At 34.9% G+C, this 20,914-nt stretch overlaps 1 protein-coding gene across 9 annotated transcripts in view; it reads left to right on the forward strand.

Annotated features, from left to right (window-relative positions):
• Positions 1–20,914, forward strand: part of LOC111058417 (allergen Tha p 1) — a 56,513-nt gene that overhangs the window by 1,193 nt on the left and 34,406 nt on the right. For 6 of the 9 annotated variants that reach the window (XM_039421286.1, XM_039421284.1, XM_039421283.1 and 3 more), the window contains exons 2-3: positions 225–413; positions 5,281–6,886. In XM_039421286.1, coding sequence (XP_039277220.1) covers positions 5,371–6,531 — 1,161 coding nt within the window. In that variant the 5' untranslated portion in view covers positions 225–413; positions 5,281–5,370 and the 3' untranslated portion in view covers positions 6,532–6,886. Of the gene's footprint in view, positions 1–224; positions 414–5,278; positions 6,887–20,914 lie in introns of those variants that run through there. The other 3 variants (XM_022345962.2, XM_039421281.1, XM_022345950.2) reach the window with 3 other exon arrangements.

A 20,914-nucleotide genomic window follows, 5' to 3' on the forward strand; every position in this document is an offset into this window, starting at 1 on the left:
GAAAATGTAACAAGCTTTTAACAGTGTGATCTCAATCTTCATTTGTTCATTAAATTGATAAACAGAACCACATTATGAGAGAGTAATATTAATTAAGCTGAGGTTTGGTGGAAGTCCAGTATGAATAATCTCAATATGCACTTATACATAGGCTACTATTATAGATGAAACTTATAGATTTGCTTACTACTACTCTTTTATTCACTTTCATATGCTTTTTTCAGTTTTCCCCTTGCAGACAAGAGAAGACTTCAGGAGTGGTTAGTGAAGATTCGACAAGAGGGATTTGCTCCAACTGTACACTCTGTAATCTGCTCACAGCATTCCATCCTTAATGCTTCTGGAAAAGTGCCAATAAAAGTCTTTTGAAGCCATCGGCAATTCCATCAATTTTCCAGGATCGCTAAAAAAAGGTTAGTTTTTATTCCTGTAATTTATAAATTTCTCAATAAACAATTTGCAGATGTTTGAGAAGAAAATAGAGACTGTTAATCCATGTTCAAAACTCATAATATAAAATAGCCTACTATTATTATATTTTTACCTTCCCTGTGCTAGCCTATTAGCATACCATAGATAAAAAAAGCATTATTTTCCAAAAAATCAAGGTACCCCAAATTCTAGATTGCTATAAGTTTCAAGGCCCCCTCAGTCCAAAAAAGTGGTTTTTGTGTATTGATCTATATACAGAGTGAGTCATATGTATGGGAACCCTTCAATAAGTTGAAGACTGTTGTAGATATAATACTAAAACTTCCAGAATAAGTTATTGGTCGAATACTCTACCTTTTGACGTACAACTGAATTTCAACCCCTCATAAGGGGTTGTAACTATAATATTTTTAATGTCAACACCCATTGTGTGGTACATCATTTTAAAGGTATTTTTAAAACAAGAAAGATGGCATCAATGAAAATGTTTTATGATAGTTCTATCCATAATGGCGGCTGATTGGATTTTTAGTTTTTAAATAAAGAAAGAGAACAGAGTAAATAATTATGCCCTGTCATTTCGGCAAGATAACGCTGTGTTTAACTAATGGCAATTTGGCTTGTTGGATCCTGAAAAAGTATCAGCTATTTAAAACTGGCCTGTATCACTACCTTCGTAAACAAAGCCATAGTGCATTCTGGTGACGTCGGCACAGGTAGGGCTCCTACACCAAAAAAATTGTTGATTTCAGCTGAACTATATCAGCTAGTGTTTTTATTGGTGTAGGAGCCCTACCTGTGCTGAAGTAGACACCTACCTGTTGAACCATCAACCACCTGTCATGCACTATGCCTTTGTTTACAGAGGTAGTGCCTGTACCCAAAGATAAAACAGAAATACGGAGTTTCCTTGGCCTTTGTGCATTTATTACCGGCGATTTGTAATGGGTTTCTCTGGGATAGCCAAGCCATTAAAAAATTTGACAGTGGAGAAGCACAGTTTCATCTGGGATGAAGACTGTCAGCAGGAATTTGATAAACTTGAGGATGCACTCAGCCAAGCCCCTATACTTGTTTATCCTAAATCTAAAGTCAAGTTCATCCTGGATACAATATGGTTGCCATGGCAAAATTGTAACGTGCTATAAATTTTCGGCTCTAAATTTATTGTCTAAATTTAATATTTTCTAAATTTGACTTAGTGGTTTTGTTTCGGTTTTGTATATGTTTGAACTTTTATCCGAAGGGAAAAATGTAAATTTAAAGTATTGTGCTCACTATAACCTTAGTGTCCGGTTTCCCATTAGGGAACTGTGGACTATACACGGCGAGGTGGAAATACCCTTGGGTCTCCCCACCATTCAAAGCCATACACTAATAATAATAATCCTGGATACTGATGCTATTATCACAGCTATTGGTGGAATGGTGCTGTTGTCTGTTGAGATGGTAATGGAATTGTCAAACTGTGGACAGGAGGCCAAAGTAAACCATTGGAGTGGAAGGTGGCAGTACCTTCCTCTCGGAGGAAGATAGTTATGAGGCTTTGTCACGAGACTCCTTGGGCTGGACACCCCAGCATTGAAAGAATGAACCCTCCTCAGGGTTAAACAACAATATTACTGGCCTGGAATGACAAGAGAGGTTGAACAGTATGTAAGACGATGCCACAATTGTGCCATATGTGAAACTCCCTGTGCCTTGAGAGTGCCCCAGGGAAAAGCCTATGAACCAACTTATCTCATGGAATTAGTGTCAATGGATGTGGTTGGTCACTTGCCAACAAGCACTTATGGAAATCGTTACTATGTGAGTTTCATAGACCACTTCACCAGGTTTGCAGAAGCCCTCCCACTACCAGATCAAACTGCCGAATCAATTGCCAGAGCCTTGATTATGCAAATCATATCCAGACATGGTGTATCAACCTGACTGATGACACACCAAGGCAAAAACTTCTTGTCAAAGCTATTTGCAGAAGTATGTAACCAGCTGGGAATAGCAAAAATTCAGACCACTGCATACCACCCAGAAGGCAATGGGAGGTTAGGTGACAAGGCCACCCAAAGGGCAGGGCGAACGGTCATATAATAATTAACCGCGTCGACTTTATCGATTCAAGTACCTTTATTTCACCTTCACGTTAAAAGTCTTGAACTATTTTCTTATCAATCCATTTATATGTATAACTCTTTTTTATTTATTTATTTATATAATTTTTACAAAGTAGCACTGATTGGGAGAGAAAAACTAAGGATACTCCTTGTACTATTTCTCTCCCAAATATAGATAATATTTTGAAAGTCCGAGATAGGGTTATGGTTCCACTTTTCTAAAATTTAGTCCATTTTCACTAAAAAAAAAAAACAGAAACAACGAAGACTAGGAATTTTAAATTTTGATGGTTAAAAACAATTACTTGTGTAGTGTGAATGTGGCATAAACAATAAAAACTTGACGTTCACTGACTAAACTTTGGTAAATACAGTCACTCTACGCATAGCATAGGCGTATATTTTTCCAGTCATTGAGTGAGCCTGTGCGCGCTCTCTGCTCCTGCAACCTGCAAGTCGTCATTGGTCGCTTCATTGTCCCAAGTTGGGTGATAAAACTTCTTATCTTATACTCTTTTCTAACCTTGTATTCTGCAGGCAAAAAAACCTATTTAATTTTGAATTTCCGTTGATATTCCTAAATTGAATAATTTCAAAACATTTGAAAAAAATTGAAAAATATCAACGGAAATTTAAAATTAAATAGGTTTTAGCCTGCAGAATAGAAGGTAGAGTATAAGATAAGACAAGCTGGGCCGGATGGTTTAAATATGGAGCTGTTCAAGCATGGGGTCTCTTCATCGAACTTCGCTTCCTACATTTGATAAATAATTATGTGCTGGAGACAGTTGAGGATCCCAGAAGGTTGGAAAGTGGCTACAGTCAAATCTCTTTTCAAGAAGGGAGATAATATAGTCCAGTCACTATATACATTGGTGCTTGCAATAATTTATATTTTAGTTCTGAATTTTCAATATATCATTTGGATACATGAGAGAAGTCCAGAACCAATTTCTTCATGCAAAATTTCCTTGTGCTAGATACAGAGTGGCCCAAAAACCACGCATTTTCAGTTCATTTTCCAGTTTTCAGCTATTTCTGCCAAATCCAGTGATCGGACGGAAAAAATTGTCTAACCTTTGTTTCAGATTATAAAATTCTGATTAAAATGAGATCATTCCGAATTTTCTATCTCCAATAAGTATTGAGTTATGATTTTTCAATAATTTGTAAAATTTAAAGAAAAAATAAATTTTGATGAATTTTAGTTTTTGATCAACAATATCTTCCGATTGTTAGATCAGAACTACAATATTAATTCCAAGCACACCCTATTTCTTATGTCTATATTGACTGGACTAAAAAGTTCCTGTGACAACTATAGAGGAATCAGTTTGCTAAACACTGCTCACAAAATCTATAGCATGATTATCAAGGAAAGGATGAAGCCCATAATGGAAGTTCTCCTGGAAGAGCAATGTGGCTTTACTTTTAAATACTACTTTACCGCGCTATACTGTGGGGGGGGCACATATCAAAAACTCGCCCCGGGCGCCTATTAACCTCGGGGCGGCCCTGGATAGAGAGGCTACATCGCTCCCTCAATGAGAGCATGGCTCACTTTGTTCAACGGGATGATAGAGACTAGTACAACTGGCTGCCTCACGCTCTGACGGCTTATAATTCTGTTCCTTATTCTCCAACAGGGTATTCCCCATTCTTTCTGTCGGGGTCATGGTGTTACCTGCCAATCAACCTATACTTCAAGACCTGAAGCTTTGTTTAGTAGGAGAGCATTTGAAGACATTGATAATGAGATTGGGTGAGGCTTATCAACAAGCTGTCAAGAGTTCCTCGGAAGCAGCAGATAAACGGATTCTAACCGCTAATAAAGGCAGAAAACCAAGGGAATTCAAAGCTAGAGATGCAGTTTATCTGCACAAGTCCGCAGTAAAGCCTGGAAAATCGAGTAATTTCCATCTCCCCTGGGTAGGACCATTAGAAGTGAGTAAGAAGATGTCCCCAGTGAACTATATGGTGATCTTGCCAGGTCGCTAGATCAATGTTCACGTGAATCGCTTGAAACCTTGCATCAAACCCAAGGATGAGGAGAGACTAAGTTCCAGTCACGTTGCTGAAGAGGTTGTGGATGAACAGGAGGAGGAAGACAACCTGGAGCAGGAAGTGCCAGAGTCGGAGGAGGATGACCCACCTTATGCGCCCGGGGGTAGAGATCAAACCATCACAACAACCTCGCCATATAGTTTGAGACGAAGGAACAGTAGGTATTTTTAAACGGTGGGGTAGTGTGAAGGGAATCCCCTTTATGGCTACCATATAATTCACTTTCGTTGCCTGGCAACCCTTGAAAGAAAAGTTTGCTATCTTTTTTTGTTCAAATAGTGATGATTTAGTATTGAGTAAAGAAACGATCAATTTTAAGAGTTGGATTTTCATTTAATTTAGAGTTGTCAGTTCTTTACATGAGTATTGGCATCCTCCACAACATTCCTACAAGCATCTTTATCTTCTATTAATCTTTTCCATCCCCTATAACTAAGCCTTATTAAATCATCCCTGATCTCATATTCCTGTTGTATTCTCGGTCTGCCCCTTTTCCTTCTTGAGTGAAGTTTCTCTTTGAACACTATATTCGGCATTCTGTTTCCATTCATCCTGTAAATAAAGTCAATTTATTAAATCTGTTTCAAACTGTGAAATAGTTGTTGATAGATAGCTCATCTGTCAAGTACTCCACCAAATGTGACCAACTCAGCCACTGACTTGCTTACAGGGAGAAGATTGTGGAGGCCACAGTCGATCCAGTCCAGTCGAGATTCAGCCAGGTTACTTGGATCTGAATTCTCAAGGTCAAGACGACTCAATGTCGATGCCTCATCCACAACATCAAGGACCAGACATGGACAACTGTGATTGGCCAATCCATGAACCAGATCAACATCAAGACACCATTGAAGATAAGTATCACACCCAACTCAATGTGGATAATCAAAGTGAATACTTGGACCACAATTACTCGAAACATCCCATTGAAATAATTTGGCTCAAACCAGAGGAACTAGTTGAAGAAGATGAAGAAGAAAAACAACAACAACTTGGAGCTGAATTTGAAGTGAGAAGTGGAGAAATAAAGCAAGAGAGTGACACCTGTCTGCAGATTGAAAGCGTCTATTCTCTCCCCTTAGATAGACTGAACTCTGGCCCCTCTGTTCTTGAACACATGAAATTCGAGACTGAAGAAGTTAAGGAAGAGCACACATCTTTCAAAACGGACTATTCAGATGCATTGATGCAAACAGAAGGTTTTTATTCAGATGTAGTATCTGAGAATTATGAAATTGAAAATGTGTCATCTGGACTATGTCCACCATACTTTGAGGAACAAGATGGTTCAAGCTCCCATAATTCCATTGATGCAACTCCTGGGAATTCTATGATGGAAGATTCTGAAGAAGATTTTAATGAGGTGGACTTACTAATCAAAAATGCAAGGAAGAATGTGATTGATGCAGCAAGTGATAGTGAATCAACAAAGTGTCAGTCGTATGGTGAAGTATTCAGCAACACTGGAGAATCGAATCTTCATTGTAGAATACACGAAGTGGAAAAACATGTTTGCGGATTCTGTGACTACAAAGCAAGATGGAGATCACATCTTATCATTCATCTAAAGACCCATGCAGGAAAAAGACACTTTAGCTGTGATTTATGTGACTACAAAGCAACACATAAAAAACATCTCATCCCTCATCTAAGGACACACACAGGAGAAAGACCTTTCGGCTGTGATTTCTGTGATTACAAAGCAACACTGAAATCAGATCTTATCAGACATTTAATGTCACACACTGGAGAAAGACCCTTTAGCTGTGATTTGTGTGACTACAAAGCAACACGGAAATCAAATCTCATCATTCATCTAAGGACCCACACAGGAGAAAGACCCTTCTGCTGTGAACATTGTGACTACAAATCATCACAGAAATCAAGTCTTACTAGACATCTAAAGACACACACTCGATAAGACCCTTCAGCTGCGATTTCTGTGTCCACAAAGCAACATGGAAATCAAATTCTCATCACACATTTAAAGTTACTTACTGAGAAAAAGCCTTCAGTAGTAATTTCTGTGACTACAACTCAATACAGAAATCAAATTACAGTTCAATAGCACTGCCCCATTCTCTCTTCATGTGCCTGTCGTTGGCTACCATGGTGGCTAGCTTCACTCTATCCACAGCTGCACAAAACTATTCTGCGTTTTTCATGGAAAATCATTTTTCAGACATGAAATAATTTTGTTAATTGTTATAATTTTAATAATTATTATTATTCAAGTATTTAATAATTATTATTAATAATTAATTAATTTTGTTAATAATTATTATTAATAATTAATTAATTTTGTTAATAATTATTATTATTCAAGTATTTAATAATTATTATTAATAATTAATTAATTTTGTTAATAATTATTTAAATAAAGAGTGTTCGTTCGTTGAACAGACAAACAAGATATATTGAATAAAAGGAAAGTTACGAGGCAGTTTTCTAATAGGCAGATGGGAGAAACAACGGACCATCCAGTCTATGTGAACAAAAGTCTAGCGCCTGCACGAAGAAGGATTTTCAGGATTGCGAGAGAGATCTTCAAAAGAGGCGACATCAAATACATATGGATCAAGGAAGGGAAGATATTAACAAGGAGAAAAGACGGAACATCAGTTATTGAACTCAAGAACAGTGAACAAGTGAAAAAGTTGAGCGTGAGAAGTGCATCAGAGCAGCCAGGTAACTCAACAATAATAACAGTGTCAGTAAGTAAAAATGTCAACAGAGATAAGTAACAGAGAAACACTAATTATTCACCAAAATAAACGCAGTCTGCGAAGTAATTTTGATTTATTCATAGTGCAAATGATGAAATTAGAAAACAACCCGCTAATAATAGTCTTGACAGAAATATGGATACTAGAAAATGAAATAGGGGGCTAATCAGTACATGTTAAAATATTTTAATCATAACTACAGAGCAGGATAATTGGTCATTTCAAGATAAATGCTAAATTAGTGAATTTTTGTCAATAATGCGCATGATCTTTATCTACTCTTCATAGAGTAGACTATGTATAATTAAATTCTAATACAGTAGTACAGTAATCCCATTATTTATTTTCCTCTATTCAATATTTCATAGATTGGAAAGTGTTTTCTCCCTCATGCAATTTGGCATTGTGAGTTAATCCAATGCTAAATATTCTAATACTTTACCTGATGCACTAGGCCCTTCCTTTTAGAAATATTAATGGTCATACAATATTTTTTTCACTATCATTTCTAGCTGAACATAAATAAATCTTCAATATGAGCCATAACTTACTTAAATGCAATTTATTCATAAAAGTGTCTTTAATTTTGCGGGAAATGCATTTTATTAATTATTTAATTAGTTTTATTTATTTATTTTTCTTACATGAAGATACATTCACATCGTGTAATCTTCCGATTAATTTGATGTTTTTTTTCTTCTTTTTATGTTTCTTCTTTTTTTTATGCCTTATTTTTGTTCTCTCTCACAACATAGAAGATGAAGTGGCTCATCTTCAGCTGTTTTGAAACCTCTTTTTGTCTCACAGAAGGTTATTATGAAAAAAAATCCTTAAGAAGAGTGCAAGATATCCCACAAACTTAATGTTTCAAGATTTCCCCGTTCTTAATATAAGGCAGCTCTACATAAAAAGTCTTGCAGTTTATATATCAAAAAGCTGGAATATATTCACAAACATTGAACAAAACTATTAGACTAGAAATAGATTACATATAGGTATTCAGATTCCCAGACTCATCCAACACCTAGATTCATCCAATTCTTTTTACCTGGATCATTGCCTTTACCGTAACCTTCCCTGGGATATGTTGCAACTGACTCCGAGGGGGCCAGCATTGCTGTCATTAAGCGCGGGTTGGGGAGGTGGCTGCTCAGCATTGGATGTGATACCAGCGAACAATCAATTAGGTCACCATATATTTAGTGTCCATCTCTGTTTATCCTTTACCTTAATCTGAAATTTTCAAATCTCCCCTCTTACTTTCTTCTCCTGTACTGCTGGATAACCTATCATAGGTTCAAATATTATATTATTTTTATCTGCACACAACATAATTCATTATCCCATAAGTTTTTTTACATAAGATGTATATCAGGTAATCTATAATGTGATTATAGCCGATTATTTTTTAAGTAGTTATAATATTCATAAAGAGACATTTTTCTCAAATGTCAAGTGCTACACAAATAATTTGTGTAGCTAACAAGTATGTGTGTGAGGAGGGACGTACTTTATTGTACACAAAATTATTTGTGTAGCACTTGACATTTGAGAAAAATGTCTGATTATGAATATTATAGCTACTCAATAGACAGGACTATTGATATAAATGAAATCAACTTATCATTTTAAAAATTATTAGAGATAGGTGTATAGAATAAGTTTGTCCAAATGATGAGAGGCTTGTATGATAATGTATCATCTGCTGTGTGGTGCGAGAAAGGGCTGACAGAAGGTATTCAGTTTGAAAGCGGCTTAAAACAGGGCTGTTTGTTGTCCCCGATTTTATTCTCCATATTTACATATGATTTTTTTTTTAAGATTACGTCCTAAAGACTCCAGTCATGGAGTATAAGACAAGTCATGTTATTACATAATAATTCTAACACTAAGTAGTTCAACCTAGTTTAGGTTTGAAAGGAATTCTTGTACACTATAAAAAGCTCTATCAACTAAATATTTTTTTATTTATTTTTTTTTTGAAAATCTTCAAATCATCATTACTTTTCAAGATTTGAGGTAGCTTGTTATAAAATTTCCTACCAATATAATCTGGTTTTTGTTCAAATAACCTATTATTGTGACCCATTATATGATAATCTGCTCTGTTTCGCGTATTATACTCATGAACATCTGAATTCTGGATCACACCACTCGTTTTCACATGCATTACAACTTCATATACATACAAAGATGGCACAGTTAATAGACCAAGCTTTTTAAATAAAGGCCTACAAGAGTCTAACCTATTCACTTTCTCTATACATCTGAGTGCCTTCTTTTGAATCTTAAACACCTGTCCATATTTTGTTGAGATGAATTACCCCATACTAAAATAGCATACCTAATATGAGATAGTATAAGTCCATGGTAAGCAGTTAACAGTAGTTTTTTATCATTCAGCCTAGCAAGCTGCCGCAGGACAAATACCCCAGATGATATCTTATTACATATCCTCTCAATGTAAGGATGCCATGTTAATTTCCTGTCCAATAAAATTCCCAAGAATGCTACTTTCTCTTCTTGGTCTAATTCATTTTCCTCTACAAACACATTTATTTCTCTATCCTCTACTGAATTATATTTACTTTTGAATTGTAGGAATTGACATTTCTTACTATTTATTGTTAATTGCCTTTGCTTCAAGAATTGGACAATTGACTGTACTCCAGTAAAAGCATTTATTTCTAGACTATCTAATAAATAATTGTTAAAGATAAGCGATGTGTCATCAGCAAACAACAGAGCTCTGTGATCTTTTAACTCTTTTGGTAATTGGTTCACATACAACAGAAACAGTAAGGGACCCAGAATTGAGCCTTGAGGTACTCCAGCCTGGACCTCCAGTTTTTGAGATTTAATTTTTACTATTTCATTCCCATCCACCTTGGTAAGCTCAACACACTGGTTTCTACCTATGAGATATGATTCAAACCATTTTATTTCTATACCATTCACACCTACAGTTTTTAGTATTTCCAATAATATTCTATGGTTCACACAATCAAAAGCTTTGGATAAATCAAGAAATATTGCGGCTGCCTTCTCACCTGAATCTATTATATCTATTAGTCTTTCAACAAGGGATACTATTGCAGTCTTAGTAGATTTCCCTTTCTGGAACCCATGCTGTTCATCACATATGAAATTAATTTCTTCCAGGTGCATCAATAGCCTATTTAAAACTACTCTTTCAAAAATTTTACTTATTACATTTAGAATACTAATGGGTCTATAATTTTCAACTCTTTCAGAATCACCGCTCTTGAAAATTGGCAAAATTTTTCCTTGTTTCAGATCATCAGGGAAAATACCCTGCTCTAGTGAAGTATTAAGGAGATGCAATAAAGGGTCCAGTAATTCATTTTCACATTCTTTTAAAATTTTGCTTGAGACCCCATCCAATCCTACTGTTTTTTTGTTATTCAAATTTTTTATTATTCTTGACAACTCATCTCTTGATAATGGATGAAATTTAAATACCTTTTCAATTGGCTCAGCATTTAATGTAGTTGTATTATAAGTATTAGTGTTCAGTGACTTTTGGAGATTATATGCAACCTGTTGATAATACTTATTGAAAAAGTTACAAATGTCTATACTATCATCCATATAATTTCCATGTTCATCGATTATCCTAGGGACATTAGTAACTGTATCTTTTTGAGCTGCTCTCCTATTTCTATTAATTACCTCCCAAACAGCAGAGTTAAAATTGGTACTAGTTGTTAATATTTCAGCTGTTTTCTTACACTTAGCTTTCCTCACTTCTTTTGCATAGTTTTTCTTTAGACATTTGTATTTGACTTCACTCGGAACATCCCTCACTAATTTAAATTCCTCATAAGCTTCCCTAACAATATTTCTTTGAGTAAGAATATCTTCAGTTATCCATTCATCTACTTTGTTTAATTTACTTTTTACTTTGACTTTTTTTATTGGACAGCATACACTAATGTGAAATCTTAGAGTATCAATGAATTGCTTATATTTGTAATTTAGGTTACAACTGTTATAAACACTACTCCAATTTTCTTGAAGCAGTTCCTGCTTCAAACAATTATATTTCCTAGCTCATATTGCTGAATTTCTTTCACAAAAGTTTTTTTTCTGCTTGGATTCTGGCCCTGCAACTTAACATCTAAAATTTGATAGTTATGATCTGATAGATCTGAGCTACCTAACCTGACATTACAACCTTCTATATTTGTGAGGATATTATCAATAATTGTCTGTGAAGTTCGAGTTACTCTTGTATATTCGTGGACCTTAATTTCTAAATTATTCATATTAATAATATCTCTAATATCCTCTGTCATTTTATCCTGCCTGGCAAAATCGGTATTGAAATCTCCTACTACTATAACATTTGTGAAACGAGCGGTTGTAATTTCCAAAAGTGTATGGAGCAGCTCACAAAATTTTTGCCAGTCTCCATTGTGTGACCTATAGATACCTAACACTGCTACCTCAAATCGATCATCAATTTTTAACCTTAGTCCCGTCACCTCTAAATCCATCTCAACAGAAAATCTCTTAACAAAATCCAGTTCATACGTTTGGGTATGTTTAGCATTGCTAGTGAATATACATACACCACCACTTCTATGAGCTATTCTACAAAATTCTGATCTCAGTGAATAGCCTGGAATCCTAACTTGATTTATTTCCTTTATTTTTAAGCCATGCTCTGTGAAAATAACAATGTCAGGATCCTCCTGTTTAAGAAATACTTCTAATCTGTCAATTTTGTTGCAAAGATACTGAATATTTTGATGATAAATACTAAAAACCTTACCATCTTGTGCTACTCTATCTCTAGCATTTGTAGCTATTTCCCTTTCCCTGTTTTGAGCCAATTTACTAAAAAATCGTTATTTGTTTTTTTTACTGTTTTTAAACCAGAGGATTGCAAACGGCTTTCAATCAGCTCTGCCAATCTATTACAAAAGATTACTTTGCCAGATCGATTTAGATGCAACCCATGATTAGTGAAGTTATGTCTTTTCAGCCTTTCATTTAGAAAACAAATCCCCAGTTTTTAGAATTCTTATTTTTTAGGCTGTTGATTGTATTATGGATTGATTTGTTTGTCGAATTGATTGCTTCATTTAATTCTGGCCTATCAAACCTATTAGGAATAGTACTTATTATTAAGTTTGTTTTTTTGCTGAGTGGCACAATTCCTTGATTTTTTCTGTTACTTGAGGAAGATGATTCAAGTTAGGTTCATTTATATTATTTGAGCCACCCAGTACAATTAGATAGTCATTTTCATCAAAGTCTTTAGTTTGTTCCCTAGCTGACTCTACAACTGCATTAATTGATGCACTTGGCTTGAAAAAACATTGGACATCAAATTTATTTTTCAATCTTTTATCAAGGAGATCACTGCAATCACGTCCATGACTGGACGTCAGTAGCAGAACTCTCCCTTTCCTATCTTTATTTCCCTCAGCTATATTTTTGGTTGCTGTCTTCAAAACCTCACTGTACGTTTTATTTCGACCATTTTCAGAGCATTTCCCATCATTTAGGTTAGATTCTATTTTTTTGCATTTGGACGGAGGTTCTATCATACATTTAGTATTATCAAATTTAGATTTTAGTTTCTTTATTTCCTCCGACATTAGATTTTGATTTTTTAGATTTAGTATTTCTTTTTTATGGTCTTCATCTTGTAATTTTATAATCAGTTCCAAAGATTTAATTTCTTCTACCATCCCTAACCTTTCTTCCTCAGACGTTTTTAGAGTTACTTCTAATTGGTTTTTTAAATTAGTGTGGCTACTTTGTAGTTGAGCAACTTTTTCGGCTAAAGTAGTTTGAGGAACTGGGGTTTTTGGTTTTGGCGTTTTTGAATTTTGGTTTTGGGAACGCGTAAGTACTCCCGCTATGTGTACATTTCTATTAATAACCTTCGGTGTTCTACTTGAGCTCATCTTCCTATCTAAGAAATTATATTACTTGCAATAATAATAATTGATTTATAAATGATAGAATTTTAATTTGGTTATAATTTTAGTCAAGTAAACTATCTATGTTTATTTTTAAATCTCGAAAACCTAACCTCAAAATAACCTCTAAACGATGTTTGGCTTATAAAATAGAATTAAGAATTAAAATCTAAAACAAAATGATAAAACGTGATCAAGAAACAATTAATAATGAAATTAATACAAAATTTGTACTTATCCGTGACTATTTATAACACAAAATCTTCCAAACCCAGGAGCGAAATTATGTATGACTTTCATTCACAACCTCAAGGTCATTTTCCAATGATATCTGTGAATGTATCGGTGGAGGGCTAAGGATTGGAGGTCACGATATGAACGCACTTCTTTATGCGGATGACTTGGTAATATTACTAGTCGAGACACTCAAGTGATGCTTAATGAGGAACTGTTGGATGCTGTTTCGAAAATTGATATATCTCGATGCAAGATACCGAGAATCAGATGGATTGATGGAGTTCCAGGGAGCGGAAAAACACATCTAATTGTTGATAAACATCGACCAATGGAAGACCTCATACTAACTCAAACAAGAGCCGCAATCAAAGGAATAAGATCAACTATACAGGAGAAACATGGAAAGAATTCAACTCAATCATCAATCAAATTACAGAACTGTGACGTCGTTTCTAATTAATGGCTGCCACAAAAAATATAAGCGCGTATTCATCGATGAAGCTGTCTTATGCACGCCGGCTTCGTGGGATTCGTCTCTGAGCTGACAGGCGCAGACGAGATAGTAGGTTGGAGACTCAAAACAAATATCTTACATCGAAAGAAGTGGTTTACCAGCAGTCTGGAAAAATATTTATGTTTTCGCGGATCCGGATTCCTACCAATCAGTAACCAACAGGTGTCCAATGGATGTGTGTTGTCTGTTGTCTAACTACTACAATGATATCTGCACTACAAATAAAATTATTCGATCAATTGAACCAACAATAACTAACGGAGAACCTCACAACCTACAACCACAAATTTTAATCCTCACATTCACGCAATCAGAAAAACAAATGGTACTGGAAGCTGTTAAAACAAGGCTCCCGCTGGCTCATTAACAATACTAACTATACATGAAGCTCAGGGTTTAACGTTTAGAGATGTTATCCTAGTGAGGAAAAATACTAAACCACTCAAGATTTACAATAGCATTCAGCACATATAGTAGCACTTAGTAGGCATACCAACTCATTCAGATATTTAACAGTTGGAGAGCAAGATCTCATGCTGTCATTAACTCAAAAAATAACAATCAGTTGAGGACAAGGATATCTACAATTGGCACACAATAATTATAAACACAGAACAAAAAATGGCTGATTTGATGGAGGATTTGGATTTATTAGACATTGAAGACTTTTCGATTCCAAATTCACAAGATGTCAACAATACAATCCAACCTTTCAACTTAAAATCATCAATTCAACATCAGAAGCTACAATAAAAACTTTGAAGAATTTCTTATTCAACTGGAAGACCTGAACGTGGATTTCGACGTGATAGTCTTAACGGAATGCTGGATTGCTGGTGGTGTTTCCTTGAAATCAATTAATAATTATACCTGCCACAAAACAGAAAACAATAATCTACAGAATGATGGAGTAATAATTTATGTCAAATCCGACTATTTTGTCGAAATAAAAGAAATTGCAGTTAGGCAAGCCAACTGTCTGAATATGCATTTAAAATTGGGAAAGATACTTTTGTTATAACAGCGTTATATAGATCTCCATCACACTTGGACTTAACAGAATTTCTCATTGATCTGAGGCAAATTTTGGATGATAATGGAAAGTATTTTTACATCGTTCTAGGAGATTTGAACATCAACACAAAAGAACCAAATCAGCACAGGCAACTGGAAGACTATGATAATCTACTCAGTGAATATAGATTCCTACATTGTATAAAGCAGGCAACTCGTATTGGAAATAATAGCGCTTCATGTATAGATCATATTCTGATAAACTTTAAAAAAGATATAATACCAATAGTTTTCCCAATTCTATTACAGATCATTTTATAACTATCTGGGAATTAAATATGATGCGGTGGAACACAATCACAACAGAAGAAAACCCTACTATGAAGTATTGATTATAATAAACTTTCATTAGCACTAACAAATGAGACCTGGAATTCCGTGTACCTGCAGGAATGCGCTGATAGTGCTTTGAAGAAAATGATAGAAATACTGAGAAATACACAGAAGAATGTAAAGTTATTAATAGAGTATCGCACACAAAAAGAAAAATTAAGCCTTGGATTACAAATGGATTAATTACATCAATAAGAAAGAGAGAAATTACACAGACAAAGCAAGAATAATACAGCGAATCTACAGCTTAGAGAGTATTATAGAAGGTACAGAATCTACTAACAACTGTCATAGAAAATGCGAAGAAACAATACTTTTCAAGGCGATTTGAAACTTCCAGCAATTCTAAGCAAACATGGGAAGTAATAGAGAAATAACTGAAGTGCAACAGCCAAGAACACAAATCCACTAAATCAACTTGGAAGGGAGAGAATTGAAATTGGGAGATGATGATGATAAAGATGGACAATTCTTTCAATGAATTTTTTATCAGTATGGATCAAAACTGGCCCAGGAATTCTAAATAGCGATTGTAATGGCGCAGGTGAGCATGCGGCAGCTGATCAGATAGTCTGCCGGTCATTATTCTTTACACCTGTCAGTGAGGACGAAATGATAAAAATCATTAATAGTCTTAAGCTAATAGTGCACCTGGACTCGATAATTTAAAACCAGATTTTTTCAAACAGAATAATACTATACTTACCAAGCCTTTAACAGATATTGCAAACAGAATTTTTGAGGAAGGTGTTTTTCCACAGTGTCTTAAGGAAGCTGTCATTTGTCCAATCTTCAAAACAGGAGATAAAAAAGATGAATTGCTACAGACCCATATCATTACTAAGTACATTATCAAAAATTTTTGAAAAGTGTATCAAAACAAGACTGATCAGCTTTCTTGAAAAAAATATATGGAATAAGAGGAGTCGAATCTTTTGGACTCGAATCGACTCGAAGGACTCGAATCATGGAATCTTTTCAAGAGCTACCTATCAAACCGAACACAATGTGTCAGGGTCAATGGATGTATAAGCAACAAGCTGACTGTAAAGTTTGGAGTGCCACAAGGAACAGTACTAGGACCAATTCTTTTTCTTCTCTACGTAAATCCATTAGCAACATGGAAATTAATGGATAATCACCACCTTTGCAGATGATACTGTTCTACTGTTCTCTGAGCCGACTGGGAGATGACCTGGAGAGAAGCCGAGACTGGACTCAGAGGGTGTCTCGCTGGTTGAGTGAAAATCTGCTAACATTGAACCATGAGAACCCTTCTTTCTGACCTTTTCGGCGACTCAACATGGACAGCCAACAGGAGATGAGATAGTAATCAAGAATCAACGGAATAACACTTCATACACAGTTCGCAGGAAACAGTCACAGAAATACCTGGGAGTTACAATGGACTCTTTTCTGCGCTGGGATCATCATCTCAATGAATTATGCGGGAGACTGAGGAAGACTATCTGCAGATTCAGGATTCTGAGGACACTGGTCGACAAGGGATGTCTAAGATTTATCTACTTCTCTCTAGCACAGTCCCTCATGCTGTATGGGATTGTGGGATGGGGAGGTGCAAGCTTCTTGCACATCGAACCGCTCCTCAGGGTACAGAAGCTGATCATGAGGGTCATCAACCAGAAGCCTCCACGCTATTCATCAGACCAGCTATTCAATGAGTTTGACGTGATGGATCCAAGTCAGCTTTACTCCAAGGAGATACTATGCAGATTACACAAGAACCAAACAACATTTCAAACCAGAAACCACAACCACAACACCAGATACAGGAATCTTCTCATCACCAGTGTTGCAAGGAAGGCACTATACCAGAGACATTTCAATCATTTAGCACCAAAATTATATAATCTACTTCCTGCAAACTTTAAACAGAAAGTTCAAAATAAATAAAGAGTACAAAAGAATGTGTAGCTCGCAAGACTTTCGTCTGTTCGCGAGCATGAGTAAGAGAATATAAAGATTGAGAAACGTAGAAAAGAAAAAATATTTATAAAATAGAATATAATAAATGACTAAGAATAGCCTAATGGTAAAATAAATTTGAAATACAGAGTGAAATGAAGAACAGTTTTTTTTTACAATATAAGAGGGAAAACCTGAGAAAGAGAAGAAGCACAGTGAATGCACAAGTCAACTGGTGATGAGAAGAGGTGAGTGGAGAAACGTAAATTTAGAATTTGTTATAAGCTACTGCCTTTGATTACTGAAAACGTCAGGTGATGTTTTGATCCATGATAAGATTTCTTTTCTCTTATAGCAATTTTGATTGTCTGATATGAAGTCTTGTGGTATAATATTTACTAGTTTGTCACATCTATACGGAAATTGCATTCTACATACTGTTAGATTAGTTTCAGGTAAGTCAGATCTCCTGTAAGTTTGGCGCGTGTTATATGGAGTAATTCGGGTATTGAAAAGATTTTTGTTTTTTAATAAATATGAAATTAAATTTTTCAAGTAGAGCTGTTTGATTGTAAGTATGTTAGATTCCTGGAAGAGAATTCTAGTAGGATACAGCCTTGGTTTGCTTAGTGCCACTTTTATTATATGTTTTTGAACATTGAAGATCTTGTTTATATGACATTCAGCAGTACCCCCCCATACCCTAATTCCATATTGCAACACAGATTGTGCGTAAGCAAAGTAGGCCATTCTAGTAATTTGTTGCATTTTCAACTGGCTCATTTTGTAAAATTTATTTGTTAGATACTTGACCTTGTGACATAGAGATTGGATCTGGGAATCCCATCTCAGATGACGGTCAACAATTATTCCCAGGTATTTAACGGTTTTAGAGTCCTCTAGTTTAGGACAGTCACAATCATTCAAACCTATTTTATTACATTTGATATTATGAATTTTCAAGTTTATTCGGTTTACAGGTTGAGTAGCAGCATTTGGTGTGAAGGTCATGAATGAAGATTTTTTATGATTCAGAGTCAGGGTATGATAGTCAAGCCAGTTCTTGACCCTGGAAATACCCTTCTCAGCTGATATTTTAGTACTCTCCCAGTTATCACCCGAAAAAACTAAAGTGGTGTCGTCGGCAAATGAGATTGTTTGACCATTTTGCAAGTCGAGATTCAGGAGGTCATTAATGTATAGTATGAATAAAATTGGTGAGAGTACAGTCCCCTGCGGTAAGCCGTAATCTAAAAGATTTTCAGTACTGGATTTATTTTCAATTGATAATATTTGAGAGCGACCTTCAAGGTAGCTTGTAAAAAGTTTCAGGGGCAAACCTCGAATTCCAATTCTATTGAGCTTTTCCAACAGTTTGGTGTGTGGGACAGTATCGAATGCTTTTTTCAAGTCAATAAAAATTGCAATAGATTTTTTATTATTACTAAAATTTTCAGTTAAAATTTTTACTAATAACGAAATAGCGTCTTCTGTGTTTTTTCCTTCTTGAAATCCAAACTGGTTAGGGTGAATCACCTTACTCACAACCATGTATTGTACTAGCCGCTTTTTAATAAGCTTTTCCATGATCTTTGAAAATCCACTTAGCAAGCTTATTGGGCGGTAGTTATTGGGATCGTCAACATCTCCCGATTTATGTAAAGGTATGACTTTAGCCACCTTGAACTCCTCCGGAAAGAAACCTTCTTCAAAGCATTTATTAATTATAATTTTTAAAGGTTTAGCAATATAGTGGGCAATGATTTTTAGACAGCTATTATTTATGTTATTAATTCCTGGTGCTGAGCTGGATTTGAGGTCTTTAATTGTTTTGATAATTTCTTCCTCATTTGTCGGGAAAAGGAAAAAGGAATTTGGGAAACCTATTCGTGAAAAACGGGAATTTTGACCAGTTGGAGGAGGGATGTTTTTATTTTCTTTATTCAGTTCTTCTGCGAGTACTCTCCCGATAGACGAAAAATGTTTATTTAAAATTTCAGGATCAATATCAGTCTTTGAATTTTTCTTTTCTACATCAAGTATTTCATTTATGGTATTCCATGTCTTCCTGGAGTTACCTCTACTTTGCTCCAATTTATTTCTGTAATACCTAATCTTGGTTTCTTTCAGTAATTTGTTTAGGACGTTTCTATAGCGAGTGTAGCATTGTTTCATTTCGTTATTATGTGGTTGCTTCTGTAGTTTTTTGTGCATTTTATTTCTGGTTTGAATAGCTCTTATTAGTCCGGTGGTGATCCAGTTCTTTAGTGGTTTATTTCTGTGTGATGTCTTTATTTTGATAGTTGCATTTTCAATATGGGTTGAAAGTTTTTGTTCAAAAGAGTGTACTAGTGTATGGATGTTATTATTATTTATTACCTCCTCCCAATCTTCATTTTCAAGATTTGAAATTAATTTATTGAAAACAATTTTTTCAGTAATAGTGTTTGCTAAATTAGGCCTATCAGAACCACCGTCTGCGGTTTTAATATGGATACTGGTGCTGTAATGGTCAGTTATATCGGTCTTGAAAATAGCACCTATCAAATCTTCAGCTTTGAAGGAACTATTTTTGAAAAAGATATGATCAATGCACGATTCCGATTGATTTTGGACTCGAGTAGGTTTATTTATATAGGAGACGAAACCGTTTGAAGACAATATGTTGAAATAATCAATAGAAATAGCGGTAGTCTGTTTTAGATTGATATTGATATCACCAATTAGAATTATATTTTTATGTGCGAGCAGTCTTTCTAAAGTACTTTCCAAAGCATTCAAAAAAAGATTTGCTGATAGAGAGGGTGATCTGTATATTGCAATTAAATTGATCTCATTTTTAGTGATAGGATTTTTAATATTAAGTATCAATGAGTCTGATTCCATAATTTCAATGTTTAATTTGTTAAAAGACAGTTCATTACTGATGAAAACACAGATACCATTCTTTCTATTTCTCTTACCTGGCTGATTTATTGACGAGTAACCATTCAAAACATAGTTGAAAGGCTCGTCTTCGCTCATCCACGTCTCAGACAATACTATAATATTAAATTTTAAGGAACAGTTTTCAATTGTGTAGGCGAATTCATCGAAATTCTTGTTTAGGCTTCGTATGTTCATGTGAAGAACACTCATTGAACTCCTCTCCACATCATTAACAAAATTAATTGGTAGGGGTGGAAGAATATTATCCAACTCAATTGTATTGTAGCATTCCTGTGCAGCTTCATTGTCAAAATTATCAATTATTACCATGAAAGGTTATTAAAAAGATTAAAAAGGAAAGAGAAAAAAATAGACAAGAGAAAGTAGAAAAGATATAAGCTACTAATTTCTTTGAAAAACTATGTGATAAAAGAAAAATTAACTTTAAATGAAAATTTGTTAGTTTTTAATTTTAAAAGTTACTTAAATTAGGTATAGAGAAGAAGTGGTATAGGCACATTCAAGCCATGCCTCAAACGAAATTTTATCAGGTAAACTTGATCATCTTTCTGTACGGCATTTCTATATTTTGTTTACAAACAATGATGT

The sequence above is a fragment of the Nilaparvata lugens genome, chromosome 2 (genome assembly GCF_014356525.2).
Source record: "Nilaparvata lugens isolate BPH chromosome 2, ASM1435652v1, whole genome shotgun sequence".
Taxonomy (NCBI): domain Eukaryota; kingdom Metazoa; phylum Arthropoda; class Insecta; order Hemiptera; family Delphacidae; genus Nilaparvata; species Nilaparvata lugens.